The sequence below is a fragment of the Rhamphochromis sp. 'chilingali' genome (assembly GCF_963969265.1).
Source record: "Rhamphochromis sp. 'chilingali' genome assembly, chromosome: 21".
Taxonomy (NCBI): domain Eukaryota; kingdom Metazoa; phylum Chordata; class Actinopteri; order Cichliformes; family Cichlidae; genus Rhamphochromis; species Rhamphochromis sp. 'chilingali'.
In genome coordinates this window covers 13,799,231-13,820,422 of record NC_137949.1, presented here as the reverse complement: position 1 = coordinate 13,820,422, position 21,192 = coordinate 13,799,231, and the positions used below count along the sequence as shown (strand labels likewise).

The 21,192-nt window shown below is 40.6% G+C and overlaps 3 protein-coding genes across 3 annotated transcripts in view; 2 read left to right on the top strand and 1 right to left on the bottom strand.

The window, feature by feature from the left end:
* LOC308389822 (semaphorin-4E-like) overlaps nucleotides 1–4,104 on the bottom strand; it is a 38,368-nt gene extending 34,264 nt beyond the window's left edge. Inside the window, exon 1 of the mRNA XM_080871375.1 lies at nucleotides 3,033–4,104. The gene's annotated coding sequence lies outside the window, so the exon portion shown is untranslated. The remainder of the gene's footprint in view (nucleotides 1–3,032) is intronic.
* Nucleotides 4,105–4,209: 105 nt separating this feature from the next.
* Nucleotides 4,210–13,855, top strand: LOC308389644 (uncharacterized protein). Its single transcript, XM_080871136.1, has 19 exons — nucleotides 4,210–4,364; nucleotides 5,306–5,407; nucleotides 6,897–7,038; nucleotides 7,130–7,217; nucleotides 7,320–7,539; nucleotides 7,642–7,902; nucleotides 8,009–8,141; nucleotides 8,473–8,611; nucleotides 8,705–8,734; nucleotides 11,232–11,277; nucleotides 11,428–11,529; nucleotides 11,681–11,822; nucleotides 12,077–12,164; nucleotides 12,257–12,476; nucleotides 12,576–12,836; nucleotides 12,989–13,121; nucleotides 13,449–13,587; nucleotides 13,667–13,701; nucleotides 13,780–13,855. The coding sequence occupies exons 1-18, from the start codon at nucleotides 4,347–4,349 to the stop codon at nucleotides 13,698–13,700; spliced, it is 2,298 nt and encodes a 765-aa protein (XP_080727262.1). The 5' UTR covers nucleotides 4,210–4,346; the 3' UTR covers nucleotide 13,701; nucleotides 13,780–13,855.
* A 2,058-nt stretch (nucleotides 13,856–15,913) lies between these two features.
* On the top strand, nucleotides 15,914–19,377 carry LOC308389824 (alcohol dehydrogenase 1-like). The gene is made up of 9 exons (XM_080871377.1): nucleotides 15,914–16,007; nucleotides 16,936–17,037; nucleotides 17,152–17,293; nucleotides 17,740–17,827; nucleotides 18,045–18,258; nucleotides 18,365–18,625; nucleotides 18,788–18,920; nucleotides 19,010–19,148; nucleotides 19,249–19,377. The coding sequence occupies exons 1-9, from the start codon at nucleotides 15,990–15,992 to the stop codon at nucleotides 19,280–19,282; spliced, it is 1,131 nt and encodes a 376-aa protein (XP_080727503.1). The 5' UTR covers nucleotides 15,914–15,989; the 3' UTR covers nucleotides 19,283–19,377.
* The last annotated feature ends 1,815 nt before the right edge of the window (nucleotides 19,378–21,192 follow it).

Genomic DNA, 21,192 nt, shown 5'->3' with positions numbered 1-21,192 from the left:
ATTTTCAACTCTGTATATTTTATATATTTTATTATTATTATTATTATTATTATTATTATTTTTACTATTTAATTTGTAAAAATGTGTGTACACACACACACACACACACACACACACACACACACACACGTAGGAAAATATTTAGTATACACATCCAGAAATGCATACACTATTATATATTGTACATATATTTATTAGTTTCAGGTTGGCCATTCTTGTATTTTGCTCGTTTGTGTTGTTGTGTTTGCACATCTCTGTTGCTTGTGGGGCTCGCACACAAGAATTTCACTCGCATGTGCTGTGCCAGTGTGCCTGCACATGTGATGTGACAATAAAAGTGATTTGATTTGATTAATCTGGGGCAGCCTTTACTGCCTAGAAGTAAGAGGTAAGCTGCATCAAGTGCTGATCTTCCTTTGGCAGCAAATCAATAACAGTAGGCTGCAACTAAGAAAGCAGCGCGTGCAAGCATTATCTGCGCCAAATCAAAGTGTTGTTACTTAAATGTACACCCGACCTCATCACATGGCCTGCAGCAACAAACACACCACACTGCTTCGCAAAATCTTTAGTAGTCAGAAATCAAAAATCAAATTAAAGCATGAGAATCAGCCATAGTAGCAAAACAACCAAAACATCCAAGCTGCCACCAAAGAGGGAACCAACCAAATTCACGCCAATTCAAAGCTCAGTCAATGTTGTCTACACCAAAGCTGCCAGACCAAACTACTAAATTTAAAACATAACATTATTCAAGTCATACCAGTTACACTTGTGGCACAGTTATGCCACAACCAATTGTGAAAACTCAAGCCATGTGTTTCATAAGGCCACAAACCACAAGAAAATGACTTCAACCACATTTTCTGCCAGACTAAAGAGAAAGCATGCTCCTCTGTTGAGGTCAGCCACTTAAGCCTATTAAAGGGGATGCATGGCTCATGAAGCTAAACTCATCCCAAAATACAGGTGTTTAATGGCCAGGCAAAATGGTGACTATTGTTGTTCTCCTCCAGCATAAACCACAGAACAGCTCAACCTTAATGTAACCAATCCAAATCTTATCTTATGCGGAACTTATTAAGATATTGTATCGGGCTGTACTCAAAAAGCAGAACAGCTTTAAGCTATGTTAGCAAACAAGTTAGCACTGACCCAAACTTTAACCTTACCAATGGACTGAACATCTCCCATTTGTCACAACCTCACTCAAAGTGGGTGACAAAGGGCAATTTCCCATAGTTCACATAAAAACCTACCATAATATAACCAAGTGGCAATTTGGGTGCTTCCAGGTATGGTAGAGTAGAGACTGGATAGTACATCTAGACCAGCTTTTATAGCCTGGAAGACCCATGTGAGCTGCATTAGCTGACTATGCTCTCATGCCGGCCAATCACCAATAAAAGCAGGTCAGGACTTTCTTGATAGTGGGAAGGTCATCACAAGTCACACATTAGAAATAACGAAATGACGTTAGCTCAGAGTAATGTGTTTGTTGTTTGATTCCTAATGACCAGATTTGTTTCTTCATTCCCCCAGGTGAACAGTTAGAGCCCATATTTACAAAAGGTCCTGTTCAGGTGCAAAAAGAAACTATTTGGAAAACTTTGTGCCAACCCCACAGTATGCTGTTGGTGTGAAATGCATTTTGCTTGCAGTTAAACTTGATCATAACTGTATCTTTTTAAGTTGCCAGCTGTTTGTGAGGTGATTGTTTCACAACCGTTGGAATACTCTTAAATAGTTGGGGGACATTTTAACAGGGAACAACAGTCCTGAACTTTTCTAGATATAATGTCCAATTTAGGGTTTGTTTGGGTTTTTTTGGATGACACCGGAGGCACGCAAAAAGCTAAAAGTATGGAATGCTGCTTTTAAGTCTAGTGATGAGGCTGTGTTCAAGACAGCTAGAGCCAGCCTGAACTGTGCATTTATGCTGGAAGGTTCAGTTTCTTCTGTGACCCTATAACACCAGGTGCATGTGGCAGGAGATTCAAGCAATAATAGCTTATAAGGCTACTCCTACACTGTATGACAACAACCCACACCTCCTCAACGACCTCAACGAATCTTTCTGTAGATTTGCAACAGACAACACCTCTGCAATAAAAGCCAGTCTTCACGCGGATGAGAAAGCGCTGAATCTCAATGCGGATGATGTCTGGGAAAACACTGGGAAAAGTGAATGTACGGAAAACATTCCAGGATGGGTACTGTTGGAATTTATTTTGATCTTTAAGGCTAATATCTCATAATTAGTATCACATATTTGTGTTTTGTCCTTTGTTGCACACAGTGTAATGTAGGAGTTTTGGAAGTAGACTTTTACTCTGATACTAACAGAGACAACACTTCCTCACAACCCCCTCACAGGAATGTGGCCTTGATCATAAATCTGCTGTTATGGTATGCACTTTACACCCCTTCTTTAACTCTACGGGGCTGACCGGAGAACAAAACGTGGTTTCATCGTAACGGGAGTGTTGCCTGCAAAAGGGCGTCCCCAAATAAGGAGAGGTCCAGAAAGCTGCAGAGCTGGTGATTGGCCGTGAGCTGGTATCAGACCTAAGGCCACTCTCAGCTCTTTCGACCAACCATGTCAACATTCAGTTTCTGTGACCAGCAGTAAAAAGTGTATACTGCCTGGGTGCGGCAGCCTTTGAGCCTGAGAGAGGCCTACAACGCCATGTAAAACTAATTTTAAATTTTAAATTTTTTATTAATTATCTGTGAAAACTTATAATTGGAGCATATTTGTCTTGTCTCTCATAATAAAAACCCCAACAGTACTCGGGGAGTGCGGTGACCAGCTAGCAAACGTCCTTAGAGATATCTTTAACAACTCCTTGGAGCAGACTGTGGTTCCATCATGTTTCAAGTCTGCCACCATCATCCCTGTGCCCATCACGTGTTTTAATGACTACAACCCTGCTGCACGAACTCCCATAATGATGAAGAACTTCGAGAAGTTGGTAAAGGACTACATATCTTTAATGCCTCCCATATTTGACCGATTCCAGTTTGCTTACCAGCCAAACCGCTCTCCAGAGGACGCCATTTCCTCTGTTCTCCACCTGAGCTTGGTAGATCTGGAGTAGAAAACAGTCAGCACTCCCATGGTTAACTGGCTGCTGGACTTCCTCACCAACAGACCTCAGTCAGCGAATGGGAAACAGCATCTCCATCTCCATCGGCTCCACCGGCTCCACTCAGGTCTGTGTCCTGAGCCCACTGCTGTTCACGCTGTGACACATGACTCCAGTGCTGCATCTGCTTCTAGTCACATCATCAAGTATGCACATGACACAACAGTGGTGGGTCTCATTAGGGACAACAGCGACCTGTCCTATAGAGATAAGGTGAAGCCGTGGATCTGTGCAGTGCTAACAATCTGTTCCGAAACGTCAAGAAGACCAAGGAGATGATCATCGAATTCAGGACAAAACTCTCATCAATGACAACAGTGCTGTTGAGGTAGTCACCAGGGATTTTCTGGGGGTACAGATAACTGACAGCCTGGACTGGAATGAGCTTGAGAGTTTGTAGCAAGTTTTATTTCAAGGTCTTGAGAAGGGTAGTTGATAATTATAAAGTTTATGATGGGAGTTCTCTCAAAGACTTGTATATTGACCTTTATCTATATAAGACTAAAGGGCTGATGCAATATCTAGAACTGTTACTAAAGTCCAGTTACATTGTACACAAATCCAAAAGATAACATTTCTAATGTGCCAACTTACTGTTACGCACCTGTGATTGTACAGTTGACTAAGAAATCAACTGTCAAATTTCCAAACTGTGAATGTGAAGCCTGAGTGCCACCGAAATCTTTCACCTCCTTGACATACTATATAAAGTTTTCAAAATTATAGAACAATTCAGTGGATTTGTCATTGTGATGATTGTTGTTGAGTGTCATAAACTGTGTAATTATAAAGAAATAAATGTAAATTTTTATGCCATTCAGCATAAATGACTCACGATGGCCACTCAAACAAAATAACAGAAATACAGCGTCAGGTAGCTCTGTAAGTTGTCATAGTTTTTGATAAATGCAGTACAAAAGTGAGTTTTTCCATGATTTATTATCATCTGTGTTGACTGTGGGTTGTTTGTGCAAACATAGCAGCCTCCATATCTATTCTCCATATGAGTTTAAGCAAGGGAAGAAGAAAAAACGTTTTCAGTTTGCAATCATTGAAAAGTCCCTGCCCATCTGGTGGTTGCATAACTCCCTCTCCAGCTGTAGTATTTTAGCAGCAAGTCCAAGCAAGTTTCTCTGACTCCAGTCCTGCAGCTCCTGTTGCTTTCAACTTTTTTGTGACTCTGTCATAGTTGCAGAAATGTCCACCGCTGGTAAGGTAGGTACATAATTCCACATGGGAGGCCTCATTTACAGCTTTAATGTTTTAATGTGGGTTTTTTTGTTTGTTTGTTTGTTTGTTTGTTTGTTTGTTTGTTTGTTTGTTTGTTTTTGTTTTGTTGTTTCAAAAAATTTTGTTGCAAACCTCACATTAAAATATTGTACTTGGTTGAAATGTATTTTGCTGTACCTCTGTGTCTAAGTGTGGGTGGGTGTGTCATGAACACTGTAATAGCCGAAAGTGTTACAGATAAGGGTTTCAGGGCAGTTGAGCAGTTGTTAACCTATATCCTTTTACACATGCATGTTTATTCCACTAAGCCCAGCCTAGAGTTACTACTTTGATTGCAATAAAACTGTGATGAAATACATCTGTGAAATATTGCGTTTCCTATTTTGACTTGGAATGCACTTTCAAGCCATCGAGACAGTTTTGTGCAACTGCAAATTTTGGCAAGGATGCTGCTGTGGAAGGCCAAAAGAAAAGTATGGCCCAAGAATTTAGTGCAGGGAATTCAAAGATAATGACCAAAAAAGCCCATTTATTTATGTAATGTAACAACATGTGATTTAGTGAATGGTTTATTTTGTGTTATTCAATTTCCAGAGTCTACATTTACTACATTTGCTAAATGAGACATGGACTTTAGACTGTTCCTTGTCATATGATGTTTGCCCTTCTGCAGGAAAAGCCTTATCTGAACTATTAAAACCAATCTGCTGTTAAACAGTGGCTCTTTTGCACAAACTCTTGCTTGCACCAGTTGAATAGTATAATTTAAAGATGTTTGAAATTTCTCGAGTTGTGCCAGGCAGGCATTAATGCACTTCAAATTACAAATGCTACATGAGTAGGTGCTTGTCATAACTCTCCAGAAACCCATCTTGGTATAGTTCAGCAGCACCCCAAAAATGTGACATTTCACGCTGCCACTTTAGGTCATCAAGTGCAAGGCAGCAGTGGCCTGGGAGCCAAACAAGCCTATGGTGATTGAGGAGATTGAGGTAGCCCCACCTCAGGCCAATGAGGTCCGGATCAAGGTGAGAATCGACACACACACATTCACAGATATCTCTTAGTGCACTTGTGTTGGTGAATGAAAGGAATCATAATAGTGGGTTCTAATCTAAGCAAAAGTTGCAGGAAACTGTTTCTCATGGTGAAACACAAAAAATGGGTAATAAGGCAAAAGTGAAAAATCTGAAAGATAAAAACTCGGATAACTAAAGAGCAGAATCTCCACTTCTTAGCTAATATTCAAATATTCAAATCAGCTGTAACCTGACAAGGACAAAGTGCAGGTGACAAAAATAGACATAAAAAAATATACAGGGTGGGCCATTTATATGGATACACTGTAATAACATGGGAATGGTTGGTGATATTAAAGTCCTGTTTGTGGCACATTAGTATATGTGAGGGGGCAAACTCCTCAAGATGGGTGGTGACCATGGTGGCCGTTTAGAAGTCGGCCATCTTGGATACAACTTTTGTTTTTTCAATAGGAAGAGGGCCATGTGACACATCAAACTTATTGGTAATGTCACAAAAAAAACCAATGGTGTGCTTGGTTGCCCCACCCTGTAGATCAGACAAATAAGACAGTGTTTACTTGCGGACGTATGATGTCAGTCAGACCCAGTGAAATTACGTTCCTTTCAAAATGTTGCTCAACATTGTTTAGTGACATGTCAGCACATTTCAATGTGAAATGCAGTCAGAATACCATCAGATGCTCTGCAGACTGTTTGTAAAATAACTCTTAGCTCCTTTTTAGGATCTTAAAGTAATTCCAGGCTCATCTTCTCCAAGATTTCATGTCCAGTTGACTGACAAGAGGCACAGAGATGCAGAGATGAGACCTACAATGTCACACAGTAGATCTTGCCTTTAGCTCTAATAAAGTATACTAATGCAGCTTTTTATCAGCTATCATTAGCTAGCAAATGAGGCTATCATCTAAAAACTGAATCTCTGATGGGAGCAGATATGAAAAATATTGTCTTTCAGTAGTACTTGTTGGTTCTATACCATTTAATACTGTTCAAAATGATTCTAAGGCTAAAAGCTGTAGGCGACAGTGAGCAGTTTTTTTTTTAACTAGTCATTATGGAATTGCAGTACACTATCCACACAGTATGACAAAAGAAACTGTGGGACTTGGACACCTTTTACCACAAAGAATAACCATGTCTGACCAGGTTTGATGGGGTGTAGCCACTGTATTTAATCTCTAAAAGTCCATGAAAAATCAGGACAGAGATGTTAGCCACTGGACTCGGATAAAGACCTAATAACATCCGGGGGAAATTTTAACCCCAGAAATGTTCTTATTTAACAAAATGCTTCCTCATTTTGGGTGTATTTCTGGTATATAGCAAAAGACAGAGTTTTATCCATTCCCTTGCGTTTCCATTTCTTTCACATTCTTGCTATGTCAGGTAAAAAGCTTAGCAAACTGCACAGATAAAACCACAAGCCAAACTCTTCAAGTGTCCAAAAGAAACAATCATCTGTGTTCTCATGCAGATCGTTGCAACTGGAGTGTGCCACACTGACCTGTACCACCTTTTTGAGGGTATGCACAAAGATGGCTTCCCAGCAGTGCTTGGACACGAGGGAGCTGGCATAGTAGAGAGCGTTGGCCCCGGCGTTACTGAGTTTCAGCCAGGTCAGTTAAAGCTTTCATTTGTCTGTCTTGTCATGTTCACCAGGTGGTCTCTGTAAGATGCAGCATTCTCAGCCTTCTTTTTGAATTTTAGGAGACAAGGTGATCCCTCTGTTCATCTCCCAGTGTCGGGAATGTCGCTTCTGTAAGAATCCTAAGACCAATCAGTGTGAAAAAGGCTGGTGAGTTAATAGTTTTCTTAATTTCGCTTAATCGTAGAATTTGTTTTATATGTACCCTCTGCCACAAAGTACTATATTTTTTAACCAATGTTTTCTGTACAGGGCTGCTGATAGTCATGATGTGATGGCTTTAGCAGAATCCAGGTTCACCTGTAAGGGGAAGAAGGTGCTGCAGTTTATGGGGACCAGCACCTTCTCTGAGTACACTGTGATGAACCAGATGGCTGTGGCTAAGATCGACCCGGCTGCTCCTCTGGACAAAGTCTGCCTCCTTGGGTGTGGGGTCTGCACTGGATATGGGGCAGCTGTTAATACTGCTAAGGTGTGTATGTAGGTTTGACAGCAGGTGAAGATTGATGTTTGTTACTGTATGAAGTCTTAACAAGTCCAGAGTATCCAAACTGACTGTTTTTTTTTCCTCCAGGTTGAGCCGGGCTCCACCTGTGCCGTGTTTGGTCTGGGAGCTGTGGGTTTGGCTGCAGTCATGGGCTGCAAGGCTGCAGGAGCCAAAAGGATTATCGCTGTTGACATCAATCCAGACAAGTTTGAGAAGGCCAAAGTGTTTGGAGCCACTGAGTTTGTGAACCCAAAGGATCACAACAAACCCATCAATGAAGTTTTGGCTGAGATGACTGGTGGAGGTGTGGACTACTCCCTGGAATGTGTCGGGAACGTGGCAGTCATGGTGAGGCAGACTGACAAATTCGAATGAAGACTGGATCAGTTTGTAAATATGGTCAAGAACCCTATGTTTACAAGTCAGCTGACATTTGGCTGGTTTTATCATGTAGCGCAGTGCCTTGGAGTCTTGTATCAAAGGCTGGGGTGTCAGCGTGCTGGTTGGCTGGACTGATCTCCACGACTTTGCAGCCCGACCCATTCAGCTCATTGCTGGACGTACATGGAAGGGCTCTTTGTTTGGAGGTGAGGCACATGTGATCATCCACACTAACTAATGTAATTTAATGTAACCACCACCGCAGCATTACTGAGCACAGCTTCCAGTTTTGGGGAGGTGTTTCTGCATCCATATGCATCTAACTTTCTTCAGCTTTACATCAGCACATTGAGTGCAGAACTTTGAAAAGCACCAGGTTGTATTCAGCACATTCAAACATCTGCACATTTTCCATAATTGGTTTCACACACCAAATTACCAGGAACAGTACCTCCTGTGCTGTGACAGTGGCCAGAAGGCTTGAAGTGAGAAAAGACTAATTGATGTTATAATATGCTTTTTATATCTGGGGCTCAGGATTTAAAAGTAAGGATGGCGTCCCTGAGATGGTTAAAGCTTACCTGAACAAGAAGGTGAAGCTGGATGAGTTCATCACTCATAAAATGACTTTGGACCAGGTCAACGATGCCATTGAACTGATGAAGCACGGCAAATGGTACATACTTTCTCAATTATTACTAACTAGATGCAAAAATGAAAAACTAATAGGTGCAAGTCTTCTAATTTGTGCTTTGTATTTGTTTCCCAGCATCCGGACAGTTCTGAGTGTTTCTCCACAGTAAGACCACTTCATTCCTCAGTAATCTGAAGCCATGCTCTACAGTGAACACCATTCAACAGATTATGTGCAGATTGTGTTTGTAAGAATTATCATCAGTGTTCACATGATCAAAATCTGAGGAGTGATTGTGCAGCAAAATAAATGGTTTTAACAGATGACTGGTTTCCTCACTTCTGATCAGATTTGGTTGTGTTATTTTATAAGTCGGTGCAGAGGCTGTAATTCAGTTCACTATTTCACTGGTTGTAGTGTGGCACAAGCTTTCTAGTCAGTTTAGATTTACAGACTTGTCTAATCAACTATATGTACTTAGGTTGGCAAACAGTGTTGAAATTACACTACTAGTGATGAGATCATGGATTTATTACCACAGCTATTTCTGCCTGTTGCACTACTTTCCTGGTAACATCAAAAGGAGGCAATATTTCAGCTAAAAGAGTTAAAGCTATTAACTTTCTCCTATAAACCCCTTTAGAAAGCCTTTTATATTTTCTCACTCAGATTCTTGCTTCAAATATTGACAGGGGTTATACACGAATGCACTAAGATGCATTTGTTTGGCTGAATGATGCAGTTTTTCCTTTTATATTGAACTTTTATTTGCAAAAGTACCCATCCAGACAGAATTACTTAGCCTTCTTTTCAGTAACAGTTCCTGGAGTTCTAGAGGAAGCACAAAGAGAACATGTGCAGAAGGGTCTTCCACAGGTTTGAACCCAGGGCCAACTTCTTGTTGGGCGATTGAGGTAATCACTGAGCCACCATCGTACTGTGCATTCAGAAATACTGTCCTGAGTCATTTTTCTGGGGTTGTTGGATGAAAAAACAAAACAAACAAAACTGTCTTTCACTGTAGATTCATATTAAATTCATATTATATTTATATTTTTATTTTTTTATTTTTGTACTTGATAGATAGCTTAGCTTAGAATAAACTCCCATCAATTATGATGATGGTGATGATGATGATGATGATGATGATGATGATGATGATTATTATTATACATTATTTGCAGTCGGACTTTGAGTCATTTTAACGTTCCAGGTCAGCTCATTTAGGCATGCCTCATTAGCCGCTTTCCTTATAAGGAAAATGCAGCTGCAAAGCGAATATTGGCCAGCCCTTAATTACCACCCTGCACGTTGGAGCATCCGTTGTTTCCCACCTGTTGTAGACCCGCTATTTCCTTCAGGTATGTGCAAGTTGCTTTCTTTGTGATTGTGTTTACGGTCTCGTTCTGCCCTGGAAAAGCAAAAATTAGCTGGCTGAACTCGTTTAACTGATCTCTCCTTCATTGCTGTGTTGTTGTGCATTTCTGAAATGCTGCCAGTAATGTTAGAGGTTTTCTAAGCAGTGGGAACTCAGAATCATTGTTTCAACATGGTAACCCAAGCCAGCTCATGTTTCATTATAAACTAGTAAGATGAGTCGAGTAACTCTGAAATAAGTGACCTTGTTCTAGAAAGGTTGATCAGAGTGAGTTTCAACACCTGTGTTCCTCCTGAGTTAAGTGAAGCAAATCCATCCTAAGTGAAATGGTATCCTTTTAATGTGGCCTATGTAGCATTTTAACTTAAAGAATTAGAGGGGACAATGGAAAGCTTTTTGGGTTCCTTGTCTTCCCAGTTATAATTTACCCTACTTTAAATTTTATTAACAAATAAAAGAACCACATGATTGATGATTACATTTGAGTTTAAAGAAATTGAATCTAATTAAATGTAAATCAGCTTTAATGTAACTGGGATTAAAGCCACTGCAGATTGAGTCAAAGCTACAGTGTACTTATGCGTGTGTGGTGTTCAGACCCAGTCAGGCCTCCTTTAACCTCTCAGTGGAAAATCTGAAGCTTTAGACTGATTTGATAACAAATATTGTACCTCTCCAAATCAACCTGTCTGCATCCTGGATTCAAAACATCTTTGAAATCAATTTAAGATTAGACAATTCATTTACAGACTGGCCCTCAAATCGTTGCGTTATTGCAAAAGATGAGTTTAGATTTAACCTTACATTTAAAATTCAACTTTTTGGTTTAACACCTATATTTCACATTTAGATGGAACTGGTTTGCAAATGTTGCAAACATGGTTTGAAGAGTTTTTGTTTTTAAATCCACATTTTAAAGTTTGGAACCAAATTGACTTCAGCATGGTTTAGTTTACAAAACGCATAACATACAGGTTAATTATAAAGCTTGGATGTCATATGTGGGGAACATTTGTATTTGAAGCCACGTCTGTTTAACCTAACTGGTTAATGGTAGTAGTTGGGTAAATGAGTTAAAGTCTAGCTATAAACAAGCCCCACCCCCTCTAGTTTCATTCAAAAGAACACCGTTCACAACATTTGAAAGCATCACAAGCTCTCTGATATGAGAACTCTGCTGGGTTATTGATTGGTTTTAATTTTGAACTAACACTGCTAATACAGAGGAAAATTATAAGTTTGTGTCCCCATGAACTGCTGTCACACTACTTGTAACTACTCAAGTCCATCTCTCCACCTTTTTGTTACAGAAATGACCACTGCTGGTAATGTAAGTGTAAAATTTCCTTTCTTTTATTTCCTTCTATAATTTTTCGTTTTTCAAAATTAAGGCTGAAAAAGGCTAATGGAGGCTAATTATAGTAATTTAATCATGTGCATTGGACTTGGAATTTTCTTCTTCCTCCAACTTCCCCTTTAGGTCATCAAGTGCAAGGCAGTAGTAGCCTGGGAGCCCCAGCAGCCTGTGGTGATTGAGGAGATAGAGGTAGCACCACCCCAGGCCAATGAGGTCCGCATCAAGGTGAGACGTCCACTTTCAAGACTTGCAGGCCCTCTCATCCTCTGAAATGATCCTGGAGCAATGTAGTACCTCCATAAAGTTCCTGTTTTACCAGAAGATTCACCAGAAACAACCTTGACTTTGGATTTGATTATTATTCCCGTGGTTACAGATTGTTTCAACAGCGCTGTGCCATTCAGACCTGTACTGCCTGTTGAAGGTTGTGGAGAAGGAATTTTTCCCAGTCGTCCTTGGCCATGAGGCGGCCGGCATTGTCGAGAGTGTTGGGCCTGGAGTCACAGAATTTCAGCCAGGTCAGTTTTTAACTTTGAACAAATTAAACTTCTCTCCGTGAACAAGAGATTGACCCTGACATCAGCCACAGCTGTTCCCATGGTGTTCAGGTTGGTTTTAGGAAGAGACTTGATTGCCTTTGTCCAAAGGGTGGTTTTAATTGTAAATTGTGATGTTCAAATTTTTAAATTCTCAATCCAAGTAAATGTGGTCCATAAGCGGGCACTCGGTTAATACGCCAAAGCAGAACGTGTGACCATTTATTTTTCCTCAGGAGACAAGGTGATTCCCCTCTACCTTCCTCAGTGTGGAGAATGTCGCTTCTGTAAGAGCCCTAAGACAAACCAGTGTGACGTAATTTGGTGAGTACAATCTTGCTTTATTCTCACCTCTCATTGCCACCATGTGCTGATGCGTACTCTTGAGGTTCATGTTTTCCCTCTATCTTGTTCAGGACTAGAATGGGTTCAAAAGAAATGGCACTGGAAAAGTCCAGGTTAACCTGTAATGGGCAGAAGCTGCGGCAGTTTATGGGAATCAGCACCTTCTCTGAGTACACTGTGGCTCATCAGATGGCTGTGGCTAAGATTGACCCTGATGCTCCTCTGGATAAAGTCTGCCTCCTTGGGTGTGGGGTCTGCACTGGGTATGGGGCAGCTGTTAATACTGCTAAGGTGTGTATGGTGCTAGAACTGAAAGGTTTTTTTGTTTTAGTAACGACCTGTAAGCACTCATCCAAAATGAATCCCATTTACTGAAATCATCTCCTGCAGGTTGAGCCAGGCTCCACCTGTGCCGTGTTTGGTCTGGGAGCTGTGGGTTTGGCTGCAGTCATGGGCTGTGAGGCTGCAGGAGCCAAAAGGATTATTGTTGTTGACATCAACCCAGACAAGTTTGAGAAAGCCAGGGAGTTTGGAGCTACTGACTTCGTCAATCCCAAGGATCACAATAAACCCATTAGTCAAGTGCTAATGGAGATGACTGGTGGAGGTGTGGACTACTCCCTGGAATGTGTTGGTGATGTGGAATGCATGGTAGGGGAATTTTATGAAATTTAGATTCTCAATAGAGGGAATTAAGTGAAACAATTTCCTTTTTGTTTTTAAAACCCAAAAGACCTTGAGTCAGTTTAGTCTTTTCAGTGACTTCTATCCTTCTGCTGACTTGTTACCATTTCTCCATCTAGCGCAGTGCTTTGGAGTCCTGTGTGAAAGGCTGGGGTGTCAGTGTGATCGTGGGATTGACAGACATGCAAGACGTAACCACCCGACCTCTTCAGCTCACCTCGGGACGTACATGGACTGGCTGCCTGTTTGGAGGTGAGACAAATGTGACCATAACCAGTAGTTCTAGTGGGCTGGACCAGCGTACAACATTTTCACATGAGTGATTAAATCTGATGGGCAGCTCACAACAAATTGTTTGTGGTCTAAGCTGGCATGCTTCTCCAAATTAGGATTAAAGTATGCTTGATATGCAGCCCACCTGTTATAAGGCAAGAAGCGGGGCACTCCCTGGAGAGGTCCCCAGTCAGCTGGACATATTCATGTCATGAATTGGACTGAGATCTGCATAATTTCTTGCATCTTCTGTTGTAACAAACTGGTTAGTGCCGTTCTAACTTGTGTGTCTTTGGGTGGGGTCAGGATTTAAAAGTAAGGATGCTGTTCCTAAGATGGTGAAAGACTACCTGGAAAAGAAACTGAAGCTGGATGAGTTTATCAGTCACACTATGACTATGGATGAAATCAATGATGCCATTGACCTAATGAAGCAAGGCAAATGGTACATACAGCCTCAGCTGACATAACTTAATTACTAGATGTCCAAAACGAAGACCTAATTTGTGTTGTTTATTTCAAAGCATCCGGACAGTTATGAGTGTTTGTCCAGAATGAGGTAAAACGCAGCAAATGGTAGATTTACACTCACTGGCTGACTAAATGACACATTAATCATTCTTCTTTCTGTATCCAGGTGGTCATGAGCTTCTCCACAAAATAAACTCCAGTCCTGAATTCAACAACCCTAAAATAACTCATCACTACACTGTGCATAAAGGGAATCAGACATCCATGGATGGTTGAAATCTGTGTTGATAAGAGAAACTAAACACTGTTTAAAGAGCAAAATAAATGGTTTAAACAAATCTGTGTAGTTTATGCTTTTGTTGTACAATATATTAAGCAATGCATTGAATAGTGCCAGATGTAGTGACTCACATTTCATTAAGACTCGTGCAAATATTGCCTTTTAAAGTTTATTTTTGTTTAACACACTTGGCAATGCCTGAACTAATTGTTTTCAGAGTTTGACTATTTAATAACTGCTGCTCACATTTACACACAGCCTAATATAAATATGTACTTAACATAGCAGGGAGTGCTGTCGTCATCCCGCTAGTTTTGTCACAGATGTCCCTTGTTAACTTCTACTTTAATGTAATTGCTTATGGCAGTGAACACAACTTCAGAATTCCAAACAGATCTGCCATTTGTATTCCTATCCTCAGATCCTTTAGATCCTGGCTTCATATGCACTTGCTTCAATCTTCTGCCATGACCACTCAGTACCAACTGTACACTTAAACTAATAGTTCTAAATTCCATCCATCCATTCGCTTCCGCTTATCCTTTTCAGGGTCGCGGGGGGCGCTGGAGCCTATCCCAGCTGTCATGGGGCGAAAGGCGGGGTACACCCTGGACAGGTCGCCAGTCTGTCGCAGGGCTAACACATAGGGACAGACAACCATTCACATTCACTCGCACATTCACACCTAGTGGCAATTTGGATTATCCAATTAACCTATCCCCACAAGCTGCATGTCTTTGGACGGTGGGAGGAAGCCGGATCAGGAGCAGATCTGTGCTTCTGTGTTCAGCCAGGGTTTAGTTTGCCATCCTACAGGGGGGGTGGGGACTGAAACTTCAGCTTAAGTCCATATTCTAGTTTACTCATGTTGTCACATGTTGGAGTAAACTTGTCAATTCCCCTTTGACCCTCTTTAACTCAGGACACATTGGGAATGTCCTGAAACACTTGCTGGCTTGCATGCACTGCAAGAATGAAGTGTGATAACAGGACAGCATACTGCATTTGGGATGGGTGTGGTGTGTTTTGGTTTTCTTCATAAATAGTATGCTATGTAGTCTGGATATTCTGAGACACGTTGTGTTAGGTATTTTAGTACCATGGTAGCATTTACTGGATATTGTTTTATAGTGACATTATACAGGAAAACTCTGTCATTCAATAAGGCCCCTTTGTTTTAGTTATTTTTCTCTTTGACCCAAGAATTGATGTGTGAGAATCACAGGCTGGTACAAGGTTGAAATACCACAGAGATCACTCCCTCAGCTACATTAGTTTCTTAATCTTTTAGACGCCTGTTGAAGGCCAAATGGTTTGTTTCAGATTTCACTAATGAAAGAACTCTTCGTTTTGTGCCTTGAAAATATGTCGCTGAGATAATCACAATTGTAGCTGAACTGATAAACTACACAAAGGATGCTTCTTCACCCAAGGGCAGGAAGATGCTCCCTTATCTTGGTCTGTACTGGTTTAAACTGATAATCTGCTGTCTCATGAATTTTACCCTCTATATAAACTGTTGTACTTGTGAATAAAGTTGAGTCAATTTGGGAAGACAATCTGAAGCAGTCTCTGTTTTCTTGTTCTCCCGAGCTCGTACTAACACGCTGAATGGCATGCTTGAATATTACTTGAGAATATATTTGACTGTGTTACAGACTAAGGGACATTCTCTGCTGATAGACGTCCACGCCTCGAAGTCGATCCACGGATTAGGCCCTGGAAACCGTTTCCTTCACGTTGGAAATTAAAAATATAGTTCAACAGTTTTAGGATTACCTAAAGACTTTTGCATTACGGAATTTTTGTCATATTCTGCAAGTACATGTAAAAAGTGCTGATTTCACAATACCACCACAGGTGAGCAGTATTCCCCGAGGCAGTAAGACCATGTACATCTTGTCCTTTGGACAGAAACTTGACTATAATAATGGAACTACATGTAATTCCCAGATTGTAAACAGTCTCATATAAAATGCTTGCGTAACCGTGCTGGGTAAACCTGACCTCTGAAGTCCCTACCAACAAATGTTTATGCGTCATCGCAGAATTTAAAGTCCATTCTTCTGTCGAGTTTTCCTCATTTGGTTGCAGAAATGGCCACAGCTGGTAAGGTAAGTAAATCATTTAAATGTGTTTCAATTACTTTTGCAGATTTTTATTTTTTTTTATAAAGGAAAGAATATCATAACACTTTACATGTGCTATGATTTAATGGTTTGCTTTGCACATATTTTAGCGAAATCATATTTTCCTCTTGAGATGGTAGTATTGTACTGATTTTACTGCTTAATTTATTAAGAATAGAACCACCAGGAAGGGTCACATTGAGTCATGTGTGGCATAGCTGCACTGAAATAAAGTCTGCATTGAAACTGTGAGGCAGGCATCAAAAACAGATCATCTTCTATTTAAAATTAACCTCAAAGCCAACTACAAAAACACAAACTAATATTGTAAAATTATTTAAACTGAACAAAGTTTATCATCTCATCCACATCTGCCTCTAAGGCTCATGACAAAATGTGTCTTAAAATTGTGTTGCCAGGGCAGCCAGCATGTGGTTGGATATTAATTTCTATGGGGTGAAAATGACCACCTCGGTGGTGCTGGGTAGACCCTCTAAGTCAGGGGTGTCCAACTCCAGGCGTCAAGGGCCGATGTCCTGCAGGTTTTAGATGTGTTCTTGATCCGACACAGCTGATTTAAATGGCTACATTACTGCCTCAACATGTCTTGAAGTTCTCCAGGAGCATGGTAATGAACTCATCATTTGATTCAGATGTGTTGACCCAGGGTGAGATCTAAAACCTGCAGGGCACCGGCCCTTGACGCCTGGAGTTGGACACCCCTGGTGTAAGTGGTCATTGTTACAATACTTTTGAAATGGCACTAATGGTAAGGGGGGTCAGCCACTGATTAATAATTTCCTTTATTGCATATTTAAAGATTTTTATTTAAATTTCTCCATCTGCTCTGTTAAGTTGGTTTACAGAAATGACCTTGGTGGATAATTTTAATATTGTAACTCTGCCATTTAAGGTCATCAAGTGCAAGGCAGCAGTGGCCTGGGAATCCAGCAAGCCTCTGGTGATTGAAGAAATAGAGGTAGCCCCACCCCAGGCCAATGAGGTCCGCATTAAGGTAAGAAGCAGCCGGCTTTGATGCTCTTGTATGCATGTATGTTCTTTACGCTTTTCTACAACTAAACTCCTATAATCTCATTCAGTGCTTCTTTTACCGTCATATTTGCTGTAGATTGTGGCAACATCTCTGTGCCATTCAGACCTGTACTTCCTTTATGAGAGTCTGGACAAATCGCTCTTCCCAACCATCCTCGGTCATGAGGCAGCCGGCATTGTAGAGAGTGTTGGGCTGGGAGTGACGGAATTTCAGCCAGGTTTGTTTGAGATTGTTTAACATCCAAAAATATGCTTATTTGCATTTTGTGCAAGAGAGAAATAAGACTCATCTCAATCCTGTGTCTAAAGTCTGTAACAAATTTGCAACAAAAATGCAAGCAACTATAAGACAAAAAGGTAATGTTTCATTTAGTGTTCTTTTCTGTACAAGAAATTTATATTTTAGAATTTTAAGGATATTTTATCTTGCAGTGTTTTGAAAACAAATTCATGCTGGAATGGATGGAGTTTAAAAATGTTCAGACTTTCATAATTTGTTCATACGCAAGGTCAGAAGCACTCCTAAATTTGTTCATGGAGCATAAACAAGTTAGGTGCTATGTGAAATGTTTGTCATCCTCTGTGGATGTGAAATGTTTGACGGGTTACGTATGGATTTGTGTATACATGCTGTAAATGAGGCTCAATGCTTTCTGTCTTCCAGGAGACAAAGTAATTCCTCTTTTCCTACTCCAGTGTGGAGAATGTCGCTTCTGTAAGAGTCCTAAGACCAACCGGTGTGAAGAAGCAATGTGAGACTCATTTCATGCCATCTTATTCAGTTTTCATGTGCTTTTACACACACTGCACTTTTTTACAGACTAGATATAAATGTTGTGAAAGTATTCCGACTACTCGTCTTTTTATCAACTAGGTAACTGTTGATTTCATTCCTTCAAGAGGAATACTTTTAAAAGTTGTGCATAAAAAATAAAAAAAAATCCAAAACATCAAATATGTCTTGTTTAGGAAAAGGCACGCCCAGAAAAGCACAGAACATTCCAGGCTTACCTGTAAGGGGCAGAAACTGCAGCAATTTATGGGGACTGGGACCTTCTCTGAGTACACTGTGATGAACCAGATGGCTGTGGTTAAAATCGACCCGGCTGCTCCTCTGGATAAAGTCTGCCTCCTTGGGTGTGGGGTCTGCACTGGATATGGGGCAGCTGTTAATACTGCTAAGGTGTGTATGGTGGGCTAACGGAATAGCCATTGGAATTGGACATTTTGTGCTGGGGGTGTTTAATTTAATTTTTATGTCCAGTTTTGATCAGTCTCCTTTCCTGCAGGTTGAGCCGGGCTCCACCTGTGCCGTGTTTGGTCTGGGAGCTGTGGGTTTGGCTGCAGTCATGGGTTGCAAGGCTGCAGGAGCCAAAAGGATTATCGCTATTGACATCAACCCAGACAAGTTTGAGAAGGCCAAAGTGTTTGGAGCTACTGACTTCATCAATCCCAAGGATCACAATAAACCCATCAGCCAAGTGCTGATGGAGATGACTGGTGGAGGTGTGGACTACTCCCTGGAATGTATTGGGAATGTGGAATGCATGGTGAGGAAGATTTAATCTACTCGGTAGTATCAAATGTCTAGTTTAGTAAAAGTCAACTAAACCTTGCTCTTTTCCAGCAGTGGTTATTTAAGAAGTCCTTCATTAACATATCCTTGTATCCTTCTACATACAATTCTGCTGCTCCGCTGTTTCTCCATGTAGCGCAGTGCTTTGGAATCTTGTGTGGCAGGCTGGGGCGTTAGTGTCATTGTTGGATGGACAGACTTGCATGACGTAGCCACCCGACCTATTAATCTCATGCTTGGACGTACATGGACTGGGTGCGTGTTTGGAGGTGAGATAAATATAAGGGAGCTTACGGTGTCTTTATTAAGCTTATGTTGAGATTCATTACAGCTTGTCGTTTTGTCTTTTGGGGATCAGGATTTAAGGGTAAGGGTGGCATTCCTAGGATGGTTAAAGCATATCTGGACAAGAAGGTGATGCTGGATGAGTTCATTACTCACAACATGACTGTGGACCAGGTCAACGACGCCATTGAACTGTTGAAGAACGGTAAAAGGTAGATTTGCTCTACTATACTTTCTCCTCCATTATTGAGTCAACAGCAACACAGATTAGACCAAAACTTTGCTCAAATCTTTTCTCCTTTTTCCCCACAGTATCCGCACAGTCATGAGATTTTCTCCACAATAATGCTGCTGTGCTGCCTTCAATAACACTAAAGTTACTACCAGCGAACACTAATCAGTGTTTGAAGAGTAAAATAAATGGTCTCCCAGATGGGGGGGTGTGTGTGTGTGTGTGTGTGTGTGTGTGTACTCATTTTTTTGGGCTGCATGTTCTGTGTCTTCGGCTATATCCACGATTTCACTACTAAACTGTACTTAAAGGGGCCTATTAGCTGCCAGCTGCTGGAAAGGTGGGGTGAAAAAGTTGCCAGCTTACAGCCAACAGACTTGCTTAACCATTCACACCTACAGTAAATTTAGAATCACAAGTTCACCCAACATACATGTCTTTTGACTGTGGGAGGAAGATGGAGTGCCCACACAGGCACAAAGAGAACATGTAAACTTCATTCAAATCCAGGATCTATTTGCTGTGAGGCAACTGTGCTAACCAAATATTAATAGATTTCTATAAAATTAACCCAAAAAACCTACATATGATAAAAGATTGAAGAAGTGATGTAATTGCCTTTGAATGCATTAAATTCACTCTTATGACTGGCAGCACCAAATAAATTGTGAGGCATACATTTCCTTCTTTAGCCAATTACTTATGCCAGCTGTTCTACATTCTTCAACAGAATTGGTTTCTTCTGACTGGGACACGATTTAGGCTCTCAGCCGGTCTTGTTTTCATTTCTGCACCTCCATCAGATTTAAATATTGGTAACCCTACTGATCCTAAATATTAATTTATTGCACATTGAATCATTCCAGTTTAACAGTGTACTGCAGTTCTGTAGGTGATCACACGAAGTCCTGTTGATGAACTGCATAGGTGGTTAAAATTCAAATAAATGTACTGTCTATTTTATTACTTTGAAAAGTGACTCCAACCACTTTCATTTTTCATGTAGAATTGTTTGTTGCTTTTTGGTTGTTGCTGGGATACATGTTATAGAAAACTAATTAGTCTTTCAAGATTATGTCTCCATTTTAATCTTCAGCATGGCAGCTATAAAAATGCAGTGTTGATCTGACTGCTTTGAGACAAATGAAATTTTGAGAGTGAATAATACTGGAAAGATTTTGCCAGTTTACTGTAACCAGTCAATCTAACATTCCAAACATTAGCAATTATAGTAAAGTGACCCAGACAATTAATGTGCAACTTTCCCTATGCTCGACAAGCATCCTCGTGGGTGTATTCACCCAGTTATGTTTGTCTGAAATCCCAGTCTAAGAAATGCATCCATTAAGCAATTCTTTTTTTCTTTTTTTTTAAGTGTTCCATGTGTGGGGAAAACATGTGGAATGCAGATGCAGGCACTCAGTCTTAGACTGCCTTGCTTCCAGAAATAAGCAGAGCTTTTCTTGCTATTTCTGAGATGGTGTCTCCTTAGAAAAAGCTTGTGTAGTACATGAAATAAATTAGATTTTCACCTGTGAGCAGTATGGTAATGGGGGGAAGAAGGAAAAAAAAAAAGTACAGCAAGTACAGAAGTAGAGCAAGAATAATTAAGCAATAATTAAGCTGGAAATACAAACTTCTTTTTTCTGTTTTTCCTCTTTTTAGATCCTATCATAATTGTGAGCTGTTTGTGGGACTGGGTTTTGAGAGAGTAAATTGACTCACTGCAGTGTTTGTAAAATTAACCCTGCAAAATTTTGTCATGAAGTTAAGCTTTATGTTTTTCATAGTGTTTACTTTTTTTTTTCTTTTTTTTTTAATCACGCTAGTGTCTCCTTCCTGTTGGATATGCCCAAAAACCACATCTAAGTGACAGTCACCAAAGAAGCATCCTAGTCAGGTGCCTGAACTACCTCAGCTGGCTCTTTGGGTCACTTCCTACAGCTCTGGGCATAATAGGTGACAGTAGGAAGTCAACGTTCCAATCTTTTGCTCTTTCCTTCTCATTTGGCTAAACAATTAGC